The sequence below is a fragment of the Hipposideros armiger genome, unplaced genomic scaffold (genome assembly GCF_001890085.2).
Source record: "Hipposideros armiger isolate ML-2016 unplaced genomic scaffold, ASM189008v1 scaffold_33, whole genome shotgun sequence".
Classification (NCBI taxonomy): domain Eukaryota; kingdom Metazoa; phylum Chordata; class Mammalia; order Chiroptera; family Hipposideridae; genus Hipposideros; species Hipposideros armiger.
Window position 1 is genome coordinate 2,912,610 of NW_017731383.1, and position 18,241 is coordinate 2,930,850.

General features: G+C 49.3%; 1 protein-coding gene across 1 annotated transcript in view; it reads left to right on the forward strand.

The window, feature by feature from the left end:
* Window positions 1-494: 494 nt before the first annotated feature.
* Window positions 495-18,241, forward strand: part of FOXK1 (forkhead box K1) — an 81,472-nt gene continuing 63,725 nt past the window's right edge. Inside the window, exon 1 of the mRNA XM_019637423.1 lies at window positions 495-675. Coding sequence (XP_019492968.1) covers window positions 495-675 — 181 coding nt within the window. The remainder of the gene's footprint in view (window positions 676-18,241) is intronic.

Below are 18,241 nucleotides of genomic sequence, written 5' to 3' on the forward strand. Positions count from 1 at the left end.
ACAAACACAGCTTCAAAGGAGAGGTACAAGGCTCAGGAGTGGGCAAGACAGGCTGTAAACCATAATCTGAGCTGGTGACGAGGGCTGTGGAGGCACTAAAACAGGATCCTGCAACGGAGGGCTGCATGCTACTTTAGGACATATTGTTGCAGGAGGCCTCTCCAAGGGACATCTGAGCATGAACCAGGTCATGAGGACTCTAATCCCAAAGCCCCCTTCCATGTGGCTGAAGCAAGGAGGGTAGGAAGGATGGGGGGAGGGGAGGAGGCTGGGGACTCGGCCACTCAGTCCCAGTCCCTGTTCCACCCTGGGACCTGGGGCGAGTCACTTCGTCTCGAAGCACCATTTTCTCCATCTGTAAAAAGAGCCAAGATCACCTGTGTACTGATTCAAAAACACAGCTTCAAAAACCTTTGACACCCCTCCCTCCATCGAGAGATGGGGTTTCTGTCCCCTCCCCTTAAATCTGGGCGGGTTTCTGACTGCTCCAACCAATGAAGTATAAGAAGAGAGACTACGTGACTTCTGCGGGTAAGCCCTCAAAGGCAGTGGTTTCCACCTGCTTCTCTTGGGAGCAGAGCCGTCAGAAGCCCAACCACCCTGAGGCCACCATGCTGAAGAAGCCCCAGGTGGGCACTCCCGATGACAGCCCGCATCACCCGCCAGCCAGGCGAGGTGAGTGAGCCAACTTGAATGTCCGGCCCCGTCCAGTCTCCAGGTGCCCACAGCCCCCACCAACATCCGATGGTACCGCATGAGACGCCAAGAAGGAACTGCCTAGCTGAGCCCTCAACAAAATCCCAACCCATCACATTGCAAGCCAGGTAAAATGATGGTTTTACCCCAGTAAGTGTGAGGGTAATCTGTCCCGCAGTTAGAGTAATGGGAGCACCGATCTGCCTTCATTTTGAAACCTCTCCCTTACTCACCTGGACTGTTTCCTGTTCCTCCAACATTCTGGACCGGCTCTGGCCTCAGGGCCTTTTGCACCAGTGTCCTCTCTCTCTGGGCTATTCCCCCGTCCCCGGTCGCCATGTTTTTGCAGCACTTCCACCACCTGATGCTGTTCTGTTTGTTGACTGACTGCCCCCCTCTCCAGAATAGAAAGTCCGTGAGAAGAGAGCGCCTTTTCCTGTACCCGTCGCCTCTATACTCCCTGCTCCTTGTATAATGCCCTGCATGAAGCCAGCATGGATACACGTTTATTAAATACATGAGAAGGACACAGCCGTGAGCCCACGAGCGGGAAGAGCATGTCTGTCGGAGGGAGCACAGGAAAAGCCAGGAGGCCGGTGCCTTCTAGGTAAGACAGGCAGCTGGGGCTGCAGGGGTTCCAAGTGACACAGGCAGGGGTGCGAGAGGCTGCGGCCTTACAGAACATGGAAAAGAGAGTCAGGCAGAACGTGCCCTGATGGAGGAGAGGGTGACGTACGCAGCACATACAATGCACCATTTTGAAGCGTCCGGTTCAGTGGCCCTGAGCACACTCGTATTGCTGTGCAGCCGTCCCCAAGGTCGTCTCCAGAACTTCCTCACCTTCCCAAACTGTGACTCCGTCCCCGTTAAACACTCACCCCCCAGCCCCTGGCACCCGCCCTTCTCCTTTCCGTCTCTATGAACTTGACTCCTCTAGGGACCTCCTGGGAGTGGAATCATGCAGCACTTCTCCTTCTGTCTGCATCATTTCACTTGCACCATGTCTTCCAGGTCCATCCATGTTACAGCACATACTGCGATAAAATATACGTAACACGAAGTTTACTTTGTCGCTAAATGTTACAGGCTGAATGGCATTTACACCTCGTGGAAACACATTGTATCCACTCATTCATTAGCACGGGGGGCGGGGGCTGATGTGTTTAAAGGGTCTTTCTTTGGCGGCCAGGTGGAGACTGTCCCCAGGGAGCAACACGGGCCTGGGGACCCCGAGCAGCTTGGGCAGGTCAGTACTTCATTTTCGTGACCGCATCTCAGCCCCATCTCACAGGCGAGGGCCCCGGGGGCCGAGCGGCTAGGCCACCTGCCCAGGACACGCCCCTGGGATAGGACAGGGCCAGGACACAGCTGCCCGGCCCTTACCAGGTCTGCCTCTTGGTCGCCATCCTTCCCGAGCCGGCCTCACGACCCCACCCTGGCACAGCGGCCCGCCCCACATGCGAGCGCGCAAGCGCCACAAGAGGAGCCGCACGGTGCATGCGCAGAAGGCGCACAGCGCGGAAGGCTCCGCTCCCTCGGGTGTGAATCCGCGATCCGGGGTTTTGGCCCCGCCGGGAACTCTGTTTATAAACACACCGCGAGGCAGCCAGCGAGGGGGTAACCCTAAAGGTAGTGGGGTCGGAGGTCAGAGGTCAACGGAGGCGCCGGCGGGGAGACCCATCACTTCACCTTCACAAGCTGCTGACTGCGTGCCGTGCCCATCCCAGCCATCCTACCGCGGTGCAGGGCCGCTAAGGGCGCCACGTGGTGCGCACGTGGTCCCTTCCCGGCGCAGCGGCCTCCCCTCCCCCACGGCGCCGGCGGACCGCAGCGCCCCCTGGCGGTGGCCTGGCGCGCCACGCTACACATCGCGCTTGCGCACAACGCCGCACGACGTGTCTTCCGGTCTGCACGGGAGCTGGGCGTGGGTCGGCCGCGTCCTCGTGACAGCGCGCGTCAGCCGTGTCCGGGGTCCCGGCAGGGTGGGGCGACCCGCCAAGGTCACACGAGCAGGCTGGCGGAGGCTGCAAGGCCGCAGGAGGCGCCTCCAGCCCCCCACGTGTGTCCCGAGGCCGGACCTGCCCCGCGGGCGGGGGGGCGGGGTTGCGCGGTGAATGAACCCGCGCGCGCCGATCGGACCGGAGGGGCCCAGGGCCCTGCTGCCGTCGCCCCCAACCTGGGTTTCAGTTTCTGCTCTGAGTGCGCAGGAAAAGGCTCAGTGCGTGTTTAGTAAATACGTATACGGATGGTGAATCGGTTAATTATTTAAATATTCAAGAAGTTGTTTCCGGTTTTTTTATTCTATCACCTACTCTATAATGAGAGTCTACATGAAAAGCACTGGCTGGGTCTGTAGTGGTTGTTATGGCTGTTGCTTTTTTTTTTTTTTTTCATGCAGTTCAATGGAGATACTTTTTTTGTTGTTGCTTTTTTGGGATTTTTTTTTTTTTTTTTCCTTAGACTTTATACCGTGAAGTCCAAAAAGATTTGAGGGGCTTACAGAGATTAAAAAACAAACAAACTTCCATGAGTTTTCCTGCTGTTTTATCGTAAAGGCTCACAATTGCATATTGCCCCTGCTGGATGTTCTGTAAAGTTAGTATTCCTCAGAAGTTTACTCTTTTCAGCAGCATTTTTTTAAATACCTACTATGTGCCAGACACCGATCCAGGGACATGGCTCTAAACATGGGTCACATCTAGGTAAAAGGAAATCTGAAAGTGGTTAAGTTATAAAGGAAACCCAGGAAGTACGCTAAAGATCAGGCTGTTCAACAACTGGCTCGGGGGGAATGCATATGTACATAACGCACGTTTATTATAAATTTTACTGGTACAAAGCATGCGCAGCCCACTAGGTATAAAAAATGAGAAAACGTAACAATGTCCTTGTAAACCCCGCAGAGCCAATTGATTCTCAGATATTCCTAAGGACGCTTTTGCTTATTTTTGCTGAACTTTGTATCCATAGCCAACCTATGATTGAAATTCAACTGCAATCTGTCAGACGGAGTTACCTCCCAACCCACTAGTTTTCCAGCAAATTTATTGTCATTAAACATAGTCCGTGATAGGAACGTTGGTTGATACTACAAAACATTAAGGAGTAAGACAGAAACAAAGCCAGAAAAGACCGATCTTTATTCTTCAGTAACGTGAGCTAACGTGGATCCACACAGGCCCAGGTTTCCAGCCCAGGCCTGCACTCTTGATTTCCTTCCCATTTTAACGCCTCTGTGCCTTGTCACCTTCCTCTCACTGCCCAAGCCTGCCCTTGCTTCTGCTGTGGTCCAAAGAGCCCCACTCAACCTGCCCAAAGTTTCGCTAAGGCTGACAGCCGTGTCCCTGTTCACAGGCCTGCATGCTTCTCCAAGCCACAGAGGCCTGGAGGCCCAGAGCCTTGGCCCGCCACGGAGGAGCCCCTCCCTGCACCCCTTCCTGGGAAGTGTACACTTCACTGGCCCTGCCCCTAGCGCCTTTGCTTTTATCTGCGAGATGTCACAAAAGAAAACAAGGGCCTTGGCCCCAGTCCCAGCCCCTAGCGAGCGCTTTGCAGACCCAGCAGCCCCCTCTGCCTACCCCAGGGAAAGCTCCTGCTAATCACTGCCCAGCGTGCAGGCAGACCGATGTTCCCAGACCGGCTCAGGTCGTGAGGTTGGCCTGGCAAAGATGAAACCGCGCAGGCATGAGGGTTAGATTCCCAGCCAGCAGCCGTTTTCTGCTGAACAAAGGCCTGGCCAGCCCGGGAGCTCATGCTGCTGCTCTATTGAAATCTGGAGGTGGTTCCCTATTAATCACTCCCTTTGGTGCCTCAGAGGCCAAAAAAGGAGTCAAACAAAACCTCTTTTCTAAGCAGGAAGAGGGTTCCAGAGGCCTAAGTAGAAAGATCCCCACAACCCCTCTCGCCAGCATAACTCTAACAAGGTGCTGGGGCCTCCCAGACTTACACGCACAAATAAGAATAGCTGCCTGGCTGCCTGGAGGGGAATTTGGAATGTGACCAGTTCCGCTGTGGGCTCCAAAGGCTCCATGCAGGAGGCAGGGCAGCGAGCGAGGGGGCTCTCGGGCATGCGGCCCTTTCTTGTTTTATTTTAGAAACCAGAGACCCAATTAAATGATTTTTTAAAAGGCGACTCATACTAGGAGGATGGGAGAGAAAATCAGCCTATTTCCCTTCCCCTCAGAAGTAACCTTGACTCTCAGCCCCTTTGTCTCTCCTCGCCCCCCCCCCACCCCACGATGCTAAGTACGTTGCGTTAACCGATAACTGAGAGTGCATTGTTCACTCACCTATAAATATGAAGTTCAGCTTGTCTTTTATTAAACAGAAGACACAGGCCAAAACACCAAGCCATGGCTTCCCCTGCAGGTCCTCATCCCCTGGAGACCAGGCCTGTTACCTGTGGGCCTGTTTGGATTGTCTTGGTAGAGAGAGAAAAACAGTCTTTTTACCCAGAAGCTGTGGCTCCTTCAGGCATGAAGATCAACAGTCCTAGATTTTTACACCTCTGAGTAGAAGCCCGTTTTCTTGCATTAAAATTTAATTTCAAAAAGAGGAAAGGGAAAAAAGCTGGCTGAAAGAGCATTTCAGTGCCAACCGTTCACAATGGCGAGCAGGAGTGCACCTGAAACCAGCCAAAGCATTTGCTTGGGAAATCAGGGTCAGCAGTTCATTGCGAAGGCATCATGCTCAGCCTGCAAGGCAGGCGTGTGCTTCATGCCTGGATTTGGCCAGCCTCGGGCACAGCAGTTGTCTTGTGACTCTAAAACAGAGATGGCATAGCCAACAGGGAGGATGGGGACCGGGGAGCATCATCACCTTAGACAGTCCCCACAGTGCTGCCACCCAAGAGGACAGACGCTCTTCTGACAAAGAAAAGAAACCTGAGAAACAAGTCATGGGACTTGATTTGGGACCGGCAATGCCTACTTATTCTCTAAATGACCGGACCTCACCCACAGTAGCTGCAGATAGTCTAGCCAGGCAGTCCCGTGACCAAACAGCAGGGGTAATCCTAGCATGACAGTAAGAACATTCTGGAGCTTTGCTGTCGTGAAGGTTTTGTTTTTGTTTTGTTTTTCTTTTGAATTGGAGAACAGTGTGTGTTTTTCCAGGACCCATCAGCTCCAAGTCAGGTAGTTATTTCAATCTAGTTGTGGACGGTGTGGGGATCGAACCAGCAACCTTGGTGTTATGAGCACTGCACTCTAACCAACTGAGCTAACTGGCCACCCAACTCCAAGTCTAGTAGTTGTTTCAATCTAGTTGTAGAGGGTGCATCTCAGTGGCCCATGTGGGAATTGAACCAGCAACCTTGGTGTTGTGAGCACTGCACTCTAACCAACTGAGCTAACCGGCCGCCCCTCCCCCCTTTTTTTTAAATTAAAAAAAGGACACTCTAATAGGAGAGATGATTCTAATAATGGCTCTGCAGAGCTTCCTAAGGATCCATCACACCAGTTAAGGTAGGAAATTCAAGGTGCAGTTTAGGGCCGGCTCGCTGTGATTCCAGGAAGTGCCCACGCATTCGATGGCTGGTCTTGAAAAGAAATGCATTTTCTTTTCATTGGAATGTTTTGTGTTTTGCTGTATGGTTTGCGGCACAAATCAATGCATGGGGTCCCACAAAAAAAATTCAGAGACATTCCTCCCACCCTATCCTCAACACAGGCTTTAACTTCTGCATGTTGAAGAAAGGGTTAGAACGATGTGAAGCCTTTGTGCCAACTTCAAAATTCACCAAATGAGAAGAGTAAGGACGGTTGGAGCTCGGATGCTCACCTCACCCTCTTCCCCCCGTGATCGTCCTTCCAAAGCACAAAATTATAGTGTATTGCAAAGAGAAATTGATCAATGCATTTGCTGTACAGTTGTTAAAATTAGGATTTTTAATAACATGGGGAAATTCCACATAAAGTGAAGTGGAAAAAAACAAGATATGAGACAGAGTGTGTGTGTGTTCTGAAGGAAATGCACCAAACTATTAAAAGTAGTCAGTGGTGAGATTATGCGACCAGGTTCTTTTTTTATATATTGGGTTATCAGAAAAGTCATGAAGTATTTTTTCTATGTTTTTTGTTGCAAAAATGCATCATGACTTTTCCGACATCCCAATATTTTCTACAATGAGCAATATGTTGCATTTCTAATCAGAAGTGTAGTTTTCAAAACAAAATTTAACAGAAACTGGAACAACTCTGCAATATGTTTTTCTCCCATGCTACCTTTTTTGTGATTTTGTGGTCCACTGAAGTTTCTTTTATTCAATTCTTGCTCTGCTAGCTTATGGCTTCATAACAATGATTTTTAATGATTGCCTTTTTCTCCTTAGGAAGACTGCATTGCAGAGCAATCTGGTGTGAAATAATTTCAGACCAGGGCAATAAACGAAACTATCTGACCTCAATTATCACACCTTCCACTTTATGAGACGTGCGTACTGACGCCAGCTTCCCAAAACATTACATTTAATAAATGTAGTAGAAAGAATAACACCTTGGGGATTTGTGGTTCCTAGTTTTTGCTTCCACACCCAGCCATAAAAATCTCCGTTCCTGGGCCTGCTGGTCTGCAGAACTCTTTGCCCTGTTGTAACAGATGTGCTTTGGTTGCCGACCTTGCAGCCCCTTCCCTACACCTCTCCTTTCCCTTCCAAGAGGACCCATATTTTGTCCGAATACCCACTTTCCGTCAGCTTCGGGAGAGGTGGGTCCAGGTCCTAAGAGAGAATCATGATTGAGCTAAAAAGCATGGTGGTCTCCAACCTCTTACCAGGAAGTCATTGGGCAAATATGTGTAATTTGGGCCAATGAAACGTGAGGGGAAGTGGGCTGGGGGTGGGGAGCTCCTGAGAAAAGTGTCTTTGTTCCTAAAAAGAGATACATGAAGCAAAAATAGTCTCCGAACCTGGTTTGTGAAGATGGAGGTGAAGGGGTGGCATCAGACCCCCGAAGCCACCTCAGAATCATGAGAGTCATTCCATCAAGGACGGAGGAGCCAAGGGCTGGACAGAAACTGAGTCCTCGATGACGTCACTGAGTCCTCGATGACGTCACTGAGTCCTAGGGCGGCCCTTTCCCCTAGTTCCTGTGTGTAAGGCCATAAATCCTGTTAGTGTGGGAGCCATGCTGAGTTGGGTTTCCTTTTCTTTGCAATCAAAGCCTTCCAACTGAGCCAGTGCTAAACTTTGCATATCCTGTGACTCACAAACCTACTTCGAGATGTCTAACCTGGAACAGTGGTTCTTGAACTTTAGCATGCATCAGAATCTCCTGGAGGGTTTCTGGGCCCCAACCCCAGAGTTTGAGTCAGGAGGTCTGAGGTGGGACCGCAGAGCCTGCATTTCTAATGTTTCCAGGTGCTGCTGATCTGGGGACCACACTTTGAGAGTCATCTACAGAAATGTATGTACTCCAGGACACATGTACAGGAAATGTTTTTAGAGTAGTAGCTAAAAATGCCCACCAGCCGTTGAATGAATGAAGTGTGGCACATTCATACAACAGAACACTATAAAGCGTGGAAATGAATGAATGACCATCACTTGCATGGGTGCACCTCCCCAACAATTTGAATAGAAAAAGCCAGTGCTCGCTTCGGCAGCGCATATGCTAAAATTGAATGGAAAAAGCCAGACACAATAGACTGTATACAGTATAATTCCAATCATTAAAACTTTACAGGTAACCTCACGCCATATTGCTCAGGGTTGCACTTATAAGTGATAAAACTCTAAGGAAAAGCAAGAAAACAACTCAAAAGTTGCTGTAGTGGTTTCCTCCAGTGGAAAGGGAGAGTGATGTGAGCAGAAAGTGTGCTGGTTATGAAGGTATGGCCTCTCAGCTCCAAACCAGCCCTATGAATCAGCCTTGTGGTGATGGGCTGGGACCCACACTCCACGTCTGTTTAGCCAACTGGCTCCCTTTTAGGGTCTGCCAGTAGGTGGCGCTAGACAAAGCCTGCAAGGCTGGGAGAGGAAGGAAGGACTCCCCGGGGTTTCTTCCCTTCCCGTCTCCACCTGTCTTGCCCTTCTGTAAGCTCTGTTCTGGCAATACCCCTGTGCCATCAGCTGCTTTCGGTAGCAGCAGCTTCTTGTCTGCTGTTTTTCTAACACAGAAACTACTCATGACCTCTCAGGATCCCCAGCACCAGCCAGCCCCCTCCTCATAAACTGGAGTTTCATTTCCTCAAAACTCCTAAGTGACAATCGTTCCAGCCTCTTCACTTTGTCCCCATCCCCAGCCCTAGGGATAGTTTCCACTTCATTTAGTCTTCGCTCTTACAGTTCTCTTTCACCCTTCAGTTACCCAGTTAACGACTTTACACCTAGTTAACAGTTCTCTATATCAAGTTCTTTCCATTAAAACGAGTTGGCAGCTCTTGTCCTTACATGGGTTTCATGGTCACCACCAGTATTGAGCCCACACACCATGCAGCCAGTGGGGACAGCAAAGGGGACATGGTACTTCTCAGCTTCGTCCGCCCCTTCAGAGGGCCTTCTCCCAGGATGAGCAAGCACCGCAGTCAGTTTGGGACCAAGCAGTCGCCCAGGACACGGGATGTTCATTGCTGAAGCTGAGAAAGTCTAGGCAAACTGCAAAGGGCCAGTCACCCTAAGCCCCGTGACCTCTGCCGAGACACAGGAACCATAGTTATGTCATAGGGCCAGCTTCATGAGAAACCCCTGGCTTTGAGGGAGGCTAAGGAATGTCATTTTTTAGAAATGCCATGTTTAGGGTTAATTCCATCCCCGGCAAAATTGGAGTTGTGTGAATTAAGGAGGAAGAGCGGAGTAGCTGCAGGGGAGGCCGCCAGTGGCTCTGCCTTTTTAATTCCAGGCTGTCACCACTCAGTGCTCTGAGCATCGCCTGAGAGCACATGGCTGTCATGAGAATGGTGGCCTGAACCCAGGCCTTCTGACGGGTCTCCCTTAGGACAGGCTGCCTGTTTTCCTCATTCGAGCACTGACTCATTTCTGGCAGCCTCAGGAGGAGAACCACCCCCATCTTCAGCGTTTTCGATCTTCGATGGCTAATTAAACTCTGCAGGTGAGGTCTTGGGCAGTAAACCTTCCTGCCCTGTGGAGGGGAGCTGCTGAGTGACCGCAGGAAACACAGCAGCGTTACAAAAGTTCCATGTGTCTCCTGTGTTTACAGCTACGTGCGGCTCCATCTGGACGGGGATCCAGGCTTACGTTCTGGGTGTTGAGGGAGGTTCAGGCATCTCGGGTCCTGTACTCTCTTTTTATCTTGTATTTACTTGGTGCTTTTCTCAGACATGAATTATCTTTATGTCCTAGGTCTCTTCTAAATATCCTTGGTACCTGCATTTACTACTATTGGCTTGGTAGGAAAATGCTTCCCCGGGAGGGTTTCAAATCTAGTAAGTCAGCATGCCGACTCGCTTTTCTTTCATCACCCAACTGCTTGTCCTTTGTGGAAATAAGAAACATAAAAAGAGGGGGGCAAAATTACATCTAGATTTAATCTTTTTGATTAACGTAAGGTCTGTAAAACTCTCAGCCAGCTGGTTTTTTCCTTTGAAGAGTTAGTAAGTTAAACAGTAGAAGGAATGATCAATAGGTGTTGGACAACTGGGGGACGCTGGACTGTGCCTTTCATGTGCATTCTGGGGCCTCCCACCCCACATCACTGCTGGGGGCTGCCTATCTGCGAGGTCCACGCAGAACAGGAGCTGCAGCTTATCTGATTCCACTTACACCCCCCCCTACCCCGCACCTCCCCCCCGTCCCTGTGCGTTTGGTGCAACCATACTTCGCACAACCTGCCAAGGATCAGGCTGGAAACCAGGGGTTCTCAGATTCCATTTCCTCCTCTAGGGTACAAATGTCTCCATAGAGGTGGGGAGCTATATTTGCTTTTTCCTTTTCTCCCACTCCAAAACAGAGATTGTGTGAATATGCACTTAAGAGTAGAAGGACAAGCAAGCAGTTCCCTCCTTCGGCATGTAATTCACTAAAGTCCAACTGTATACTTCTCCCCTTGCCTTTATTTAACTCCATCACCTTCCCCGTTCAGAGCTCTGAAGATTTCTAGCTCAACTCCTACACATGAGTCTGCTTTTTAAACTTAAATTGGGCATGTGATTTTAGGTTGAACCATATGAAATTTTGGACCATTTGTGAATAAGGAGCATATATTGAGAGCTTGCCTGTCTGTCAGGTGCCATATCGAGCCCTTTCACCCAGGATGCTGTAAGTGCTCAATAAACGGTAACGCAAATAAATTATGGTGCAGCCATTTTTTTGTTGTTGTTGCAAAGGAAGAGCTGGGGTTGGGCAGGGAGGTCTGCTTCTGGGACAAGTCTGGTTAATTTTTCACCAGCGGCTTCTGTGAGCTTGGACGAGACACTTGAAGTCTAAGTCTACACCTTCTCAGCTGCCGAACCAGGATTCCCACCATTCTCGAACCACCTTCAAAAAATTTTTGAAAATGATAAAAGCAAAGTATGATTGTTATAAAACATGAAGACATGCTCCTTAAAATGTATGCAGCAGGATCTTTCCTGATATGTAAATGTGTGTTCTGTTCTGTCTGTATTTATTTCTGAAAGTAACAGGGCCTCGTGTGCTCTTGTTTTAGGGGAGTTTGAAGTACAGGACTGAGAGCATAAGTTTTCGGTGAGGGGATTATACCAGGGCCTCCGAGACGGAGAAGTTCCCAGAAGGGGTTGTTCAGGCAACCACTGAACTGCTCACCCCTTGGTAGTGTTGGCTTTTCTACCCCTTTCTCATACACAGACTCACACAGTATGTGGCCTTTTGTGTCTGACTTCTTTCACCAATACAAGGTTTGGGGCTTTATCCCTAGTGTCGCATGTATCCGCAGCCCATCCCTTGTCATAGTGGATGGGGCTTGATTGTATGATTACGCCACAGTTCTTTAAAATCAATCCACTCGTCGATAGACATGGTTTGTTTCCGGTTTGGGTTTTATGACGAATTCTGCTGCAAAGATTCACGGACTCATCTTTGACATATGTTTTCATTTCTCCTGAGCATATTCCTAGTGGAGGAATTGCTGGGTTACATGCTGAGGGGAAGTTCAACTTTTAAAAGAAATTACTAGACTGTTTTCCCAAGTGAGGCTGACTGCAGACGGGCATGGAGAAACTTTTTGGGGGATGGAAATATTCAAAAACTGGATTGTGGTAATTATTGGACAAGTGTGTAGGCCTGCTAAACTAGACCAAACTGTATGCTAACATTGTGTGAATTATACAGTATGTAACTTATACCTCAGTCAAGTTGTTAAATATCTAAACACTGGCCAGAAATTTGAAAATATTAAGGCATTACTAGGATTCTCTTATAGGTGATAATATTGTGGTTATGTTTTTGAAAAACAGCTCTTATCTTTTGGAGGTACATACTGAATTATAGGAAATGATGTAATGCCTGAGATTTGCTTCAAAAGACTAGGGCAGGATTTCAGTGGCTTAGAGGTGAAACAAGATTGGCCATAAATGAATTCTTGTTGAAGCTGGGTGATGGGTACGTGGAGGTTTCTTTTATTAGTCTTCCTTCTTTCGTGTATGCTTCCATAATATAAAGTTTAAAAAAGATGAACTTCAGAGTCTTTAAAAAGGCTGAGTTGGCTGAGTTTTCTGCTGGTCCCTGACGAGATCGGCTTGGAATGAGGTAGTGGACATCTGTTGTTCTGCCTGCTCAGCGCTCCACCCCCCTCCTGCTCACAGCAGCCAGGCTTCGCTTTGAGGAACGGCCAGGCCTCCGCCTGCGTCTTCCAGGGCTGCCTGTCGTGGCGCCTGCCCACCTTGGGCTGAGGCCTGAGCCCACAGCCTCTGCTAAGCCAGCCAGCTGCTCTCTCCAGGGGATTCCAGTCTCGCGGAGAATGATGCAAGAAGGGGAAAAGCTTGGAGCTGATTAATCCCAGTGGGGGCATCCTGAGACACTGGCCGTGGGGTTTTTGCCACGGAGTCCTGACGGCAGCTCTGACCCGGCCCTTTCTGAAACCTGGATCTCGGCTGTCTTCGGTTCTGTGAACTTCCTAGTACCATGCCAATAAATTCCCTCTTTGTTTAAGTTGGCCAGAGTTGGCTCCCGTGGCCGAAAACCAAGGCACCCTGTGGCAGAGACGGCGCAGCTCAGCAAATATGCCTCGAGGCCTCTCACATCTCCCCAGGCTGACTCAGTTACAGGCGCAGACAACCCTGGACATTAAAACTTACACAGGGTGATCTGACAACTAAAAGGAAGGGAGGCACAGGACACGAAGACACCAGATTGACAGGTATGACTCCATGCTCTGCCAAAACGCAAAGTCAAAGCATTGCCATTAACACAGAAATATCGACTGTGACAAAGGAAGCTCTATCGGTTCCTAACGACCGATCGAAACGTAATGCATGCCACAGACGTGAGGCCCAGCTGTAATTTTACATTTTCTCGTGGCTGCATTAAAGCAGTAAAAAGAAATAGCTGAAATTAATTTTAGTAATACATTTTATTTAACACAATAGACCCAAAATATTGTCATTTCAAACTGTAACCAATATAAAGACTATTAATGAGATTTTGCTTTTTTTTTAAACAAGTCTTTGAAACCCAATGTACAGTGTATTTTACACTTACAGTTCATCTCAATCTGGACCAGCCACGACGGCCACATGTGGCCTCCAGCTGCCATGTGGGAAAGGTAGGGGCTCTAACCTGTCCCCCAGGCATTTCCGCCTGAGCTATTCGGCCACCGTTCTGCCCTGCTGCATCCTAGGGGCTCCTGCCAAGGGCACACCCTTGGTGGCTCATGGACCATGAGTGGGTTTTGTCTGCCAGGGCACCCCACCCCATAATGATTCCCCTGACTGGGCACTTTCAGGGCCTGACCCCCAGCAGCTGATTAAGGACAGGAAACCTGGCGTGACCCCATTCACCAGGTACAAAGGTGACTTAGGGGGCCTATCGACCTTCTCTCCGGAGAAGCCGGCACTTGAGCTCTTAGAGAATTGAGCAGTCCGTGATGGGAGTGGATATGCAAAAACCTTCGCAGAGAAACAGAAATGGAGCTCCCATTATAACTTACAATAACGCCCGGTTTCCAGCCCTGCCTTCTTGTCGATGGCTTCCAGGAGCTTAGAAGTCACTGCTCCCATCCACACGACCAGGAGGAAGCTGAGCAAGCTGGGGGTCAACAACTCTCCTTAGATCCTCCCAAGAAGTGAGGCCACAGGACAAGCCGCGGCCCCAAACTAGGGAGAGAGGTGCTTGGTCACAGAGCATCACAACTCACCCAGCAGAAACCCGGGGACAGGGAACTCCAGGGAGTCTCCCCTGCACTGGACGAACTGCCAGGGCCTCACTGAGACCAAGTCTCAGAGTTAAAGCTCCTGGGGGCCGTCCTCACGCCCCCACACTTTTGTGGGCTTTACCACCAGAGGCCCTGCCAGGTTTTCACAGTGAAAATTAGAAAAACAGTCCCCTCGAGCATCCGTCAGGGGAGGAGAACAGCCATTTTGTAATGTGTCCAGAGTGTTATATTCTTTTTGGCAAGGCCTGCCCAGCTGAGCAGCTTTTGTGGGGCTTCTGTGGAGCTGGCCAAGAGTCTTGCTTTCCTTACTTCCAAGTCTGTTCTTACAAAACACTCTGCATTTCTACAGGCAACGTGAATGAGTTTCTCAGTGTCCACAGCCCCATTCACACCATCTCTTTTAAGCCCGCAGCAACCCTGAGCCCATTTTACAGCAGAGGAAACTGAGGCCCAGAGAGGCTAAATAACTTGTCTAAGGTCATAATGCTGGTTAACAGGGGCTATGCCCCTTCCACTGTACCTTGTGCTGCTTTGATGGATTCTTCAGGCTCAGGGAAGCTTCCAGAAGATGCAACCCCAGCTAACATCTTGACACAACCTTGCAAAAGACCCAAAGCCAGAACCACCTAGCTGAGTCACTCCCAAATGCCTGACCCACCAAAAACTGTGTGATGAAACACATGGATCATTCTAAGCCACTGTGTTTTGGAGCCATTTGTCATACAGTCCATCTGCCTCTAAGTGCCAATGGCGGTGTATTCTGTCAGGAGACGTTTTCACCCATGCTCTGGGTTGAACAAGTTTCCTGTGGTGTCGAAGTCAGACAGATCCTTTCCTGAACTAGTGTTTAAGCAATACATCTGAGTTCCAAATGACAGGGTGGCTGGGGGTAGGCTGTAAAGGGAACACCAGTCAACCTGTTCCAAGTGAGCTGAGAAAACAGGGTCCATCTCTCTCAGGTATTTTAGGTCTCAAATGGGTAACAAAGTATTTCCATGGAGGATTATTCTGTCTGTCTCTTCCCACCCCGCACCGTCTTTTGCAGTGAGGCAAAAGGGTAGTCCTGTAATTGTCACAGGTGTCATCACTGTGTGATGTGAAACCCTAGGGACTCAGTGAACAGGCAGGAAGCAGTATTGAGGGCACAAGAAGGACCCGAGAAAGATATAGCAGCAGCAGGAAGTGACACTCAGCAGACAGGAAAAGGGGATGATGAGAAGGCAGAGGAGGGTCTGGGCTCCCCAGTCATTCGCCAAATTCTTAGTGAGCTCCAGGCCATCAAAGATGCTTCTGTGTGTGGGCGCCTGTGTGGATAGCAGCTTTCAGATATAGAGGCTCCCCGTCCCTAGCCCCAGCCGACTGCCTTCATATTCAACCAGGACCAGGGCTGTCGGATTTCCATGAGGGTCCTGTCTTGTGCTGGGTGGGGCTCTGCTCTGCTGCCTTGCACATATCCACTGGGAACAACAGTCCCTGCGAGGACCTCTTCGGCTCAAGGCAGGGGGGTGACCCATCTCAGTGCTTCCTGTGGGTGTGGCTGCGTGGTGTGATTCTCTGACTCGGGAAGATAAAGAACGGAGGGTCAGAGGTAACCCCCCACCCTCAGGGCAGCACAGTCCCACAGAACTTTCTGTAGTGACGGGGACGTCCTTACCTGCACTGCATTGGCCACGTGAGTCTCCAGAGCCATCAGTAATTGTCACAGTGTAGCTCATGCCACCGAGGGGTAGAATGTCTAATGTGGTTTCATTTTAATTAGAGTATAAATGTAAGTAGCCAGATGTAGCTAGTGGCTTCTGAGTTGTACAGCACGGTTCTTAATCCTTGTTTTGGGCCTATAAACACAATCTCTCTCGAGATTTTTTTTTTTAATTTTAAATTAGGGTAGATTTACACAGAGTGAAATTCACTCTTTTTAGTGACCAGTTCTGCTCCATTAAACAAATACATAGGGTCATATAATCACCACCACAATCGTCACCCCCTCCAAAAAAGTTTCCTGTGTGTCATTTTTATGGTCAGTCCCCAGACCTCCAGTCCCTGGCAACCACTCATCTGTGTCTGTCTCTGTAGTTTTGCTTTTTCCAGAATGTCCCATAAATGAAAGCATTTGGGATTCATCCGTGTTGCTCTGTATATGGGTACCTTGCTCCTTTGTGTGGCTGCACGATATTCCAATGTTTGTTATCCATTCCTCAGCTGAGGACCATTTGGTTTGTCAGGTTGTTTCCAGTTTGGGGTGATTATGAATAAACCCACTATAAATATTCGTGTTCAGTTTATTCACATTGTTGTGCAACCGTCACCACCACCCATCTCCAGAACTTTTTTGTTTTGTAAAACTGAAACTCTGTCCCCGTTAAACACTAACTCCTCATTCATTCCCCTCCCCCAGCCCCAATAACCAACCTTCTACTTTCTGTCTCTAGGGATTTGACTCCTCTAGGGACCTCATATAAGTGGGATCATACAATATTTGTCTTTTTAGGACCAGTTGATTTCACTTAGTGTAAAGTCCTCAAAGTTCATCTATGTTAGCACACGTGTCACAATTTCCTTTCTTTTTAAAGTGACTGATATTCCATGGTATGGATGGACCACATCTTGTTTTTCCATTCACCTGTCCATGGACACTTGGGTTGCTTCCACCTCTTGGCTATCGTGAATAATGCTGCTGTGAACATGAGTGTACAAATAACTTTTCAAGACCCTGCTTTCCATTCTTTTGAGCTTATACCTAGGAGTGGACTTGCTGGATCATATGGTTATTCTATGTTTAACTTTTTGAGGAAACACCATACCTTTTTCCATAGCAGCTGCACCATTTTACATTTCCACCACCAGTGTGTATGTAAATTTCTTTGTATGAGATAAATATTGCTTCAATCCCCCAACTTCTCTCCATGTCCCTCCTTGCCTGGTCTGCTAGCTCCTGACTAGCCTCCCACGGTCACTCTGACCCCTTTCCGGTCCAGGCTCCAGCGGACAGTCTGTGATTCCATTTCAAATATGGGGGTGTCCATGCTGTCCTTGTGCCTAAAACCCCTCAGCCATTTCTACCGCTTTTGGGATCAGACCCAAATCCTCTTATGACCTAGTGTGGTCCCTGTCCTCTTTAGCCCAATCTGGTTCCACTGAGTGGTCACTCTTCACCCACAGTGACCTGTCAATCCCTGGAAGGTGACATGCTCCTTTCCTGGACTGGAATGCTATCCCCCAACCCCAGCCCCTAACTTAATGGCTCCAGCTCATCCGTGGACTTTCCTTCGAGTGTCATTCCTTAGGAAAGAGACCCCTGACATCATGTTCACTGCTTTTCTCCCCTCAGGTAGGTTCTCTTGTTACAGCCTCTCACAAAAATGTGTTACGTGCCTCCCAACACTTATCTCTATTTGCACTTATGTATCCAATCATGTGACAATTGCATTAATATTGATTTCAGCCCCTGGCTGGAAAGTGGGTAAGGAGACAGGCTTCCCACCCACAGCTCCCCACACACTCATGTCACTACACGCAGCAATGCCTCACAGGACTTGTGACAGTCATAATTTTATCCTTATTAGTCTGTGCGCTTAATTCATGCCTGCATCTCCCCCCTAGACTGTAAGCTCAGCTAGAGAGGGTCTATTTTCTCATGCTCCATGATTCAACGACAGAAGTGTGGAAACACTGCCACCTTTTCTAAGGGGACCCGGCTGAATAAGGAATGCATGACCAGGGTACTGAAGAGCTAAACGATCCAAACGATGCCCCAATTGACCAGATGCCCCAATTGGCCAATTCCATGTGTGCAGCTAAGGTCTCTCTCCCCAGACATCTACCTCCCCTGATTGGACTGTGAGGGGTTTGAAGGGCAGGCAGTGTCCGCCTCATTTTCGCAGATACCTAGCATGGGTCTTGGAGTATTTGATGTAACTATAGGTTGAGGGAATGGGTGACTCCAAAAAGGAACACAGGGATTCAGAGATGGCACACACCTTTAGGCAAACACCTTTAGGCAAACTTCAGTTACAGTATGAAAACCTTCCATTTGGGTGCTTAAGTATGATCGCACTTTGGGGTTGCAGATGGAATGGCTCGGGCCCAGGAGACTGCTGAGGTCATTGGTTCCTTTCTCCAGAGACTGAGGATGAAAACTTTTAGACATTTTTGGGGTTCCCCTCACTGGGTCCCTAGTATGACGGACAGGACAGCCCATAGCCAGGGGCAGTGGGTTAGCTCCGGGGCGAGCGAGGCAGGCACCACCCCGGGGAGCCCTGGCG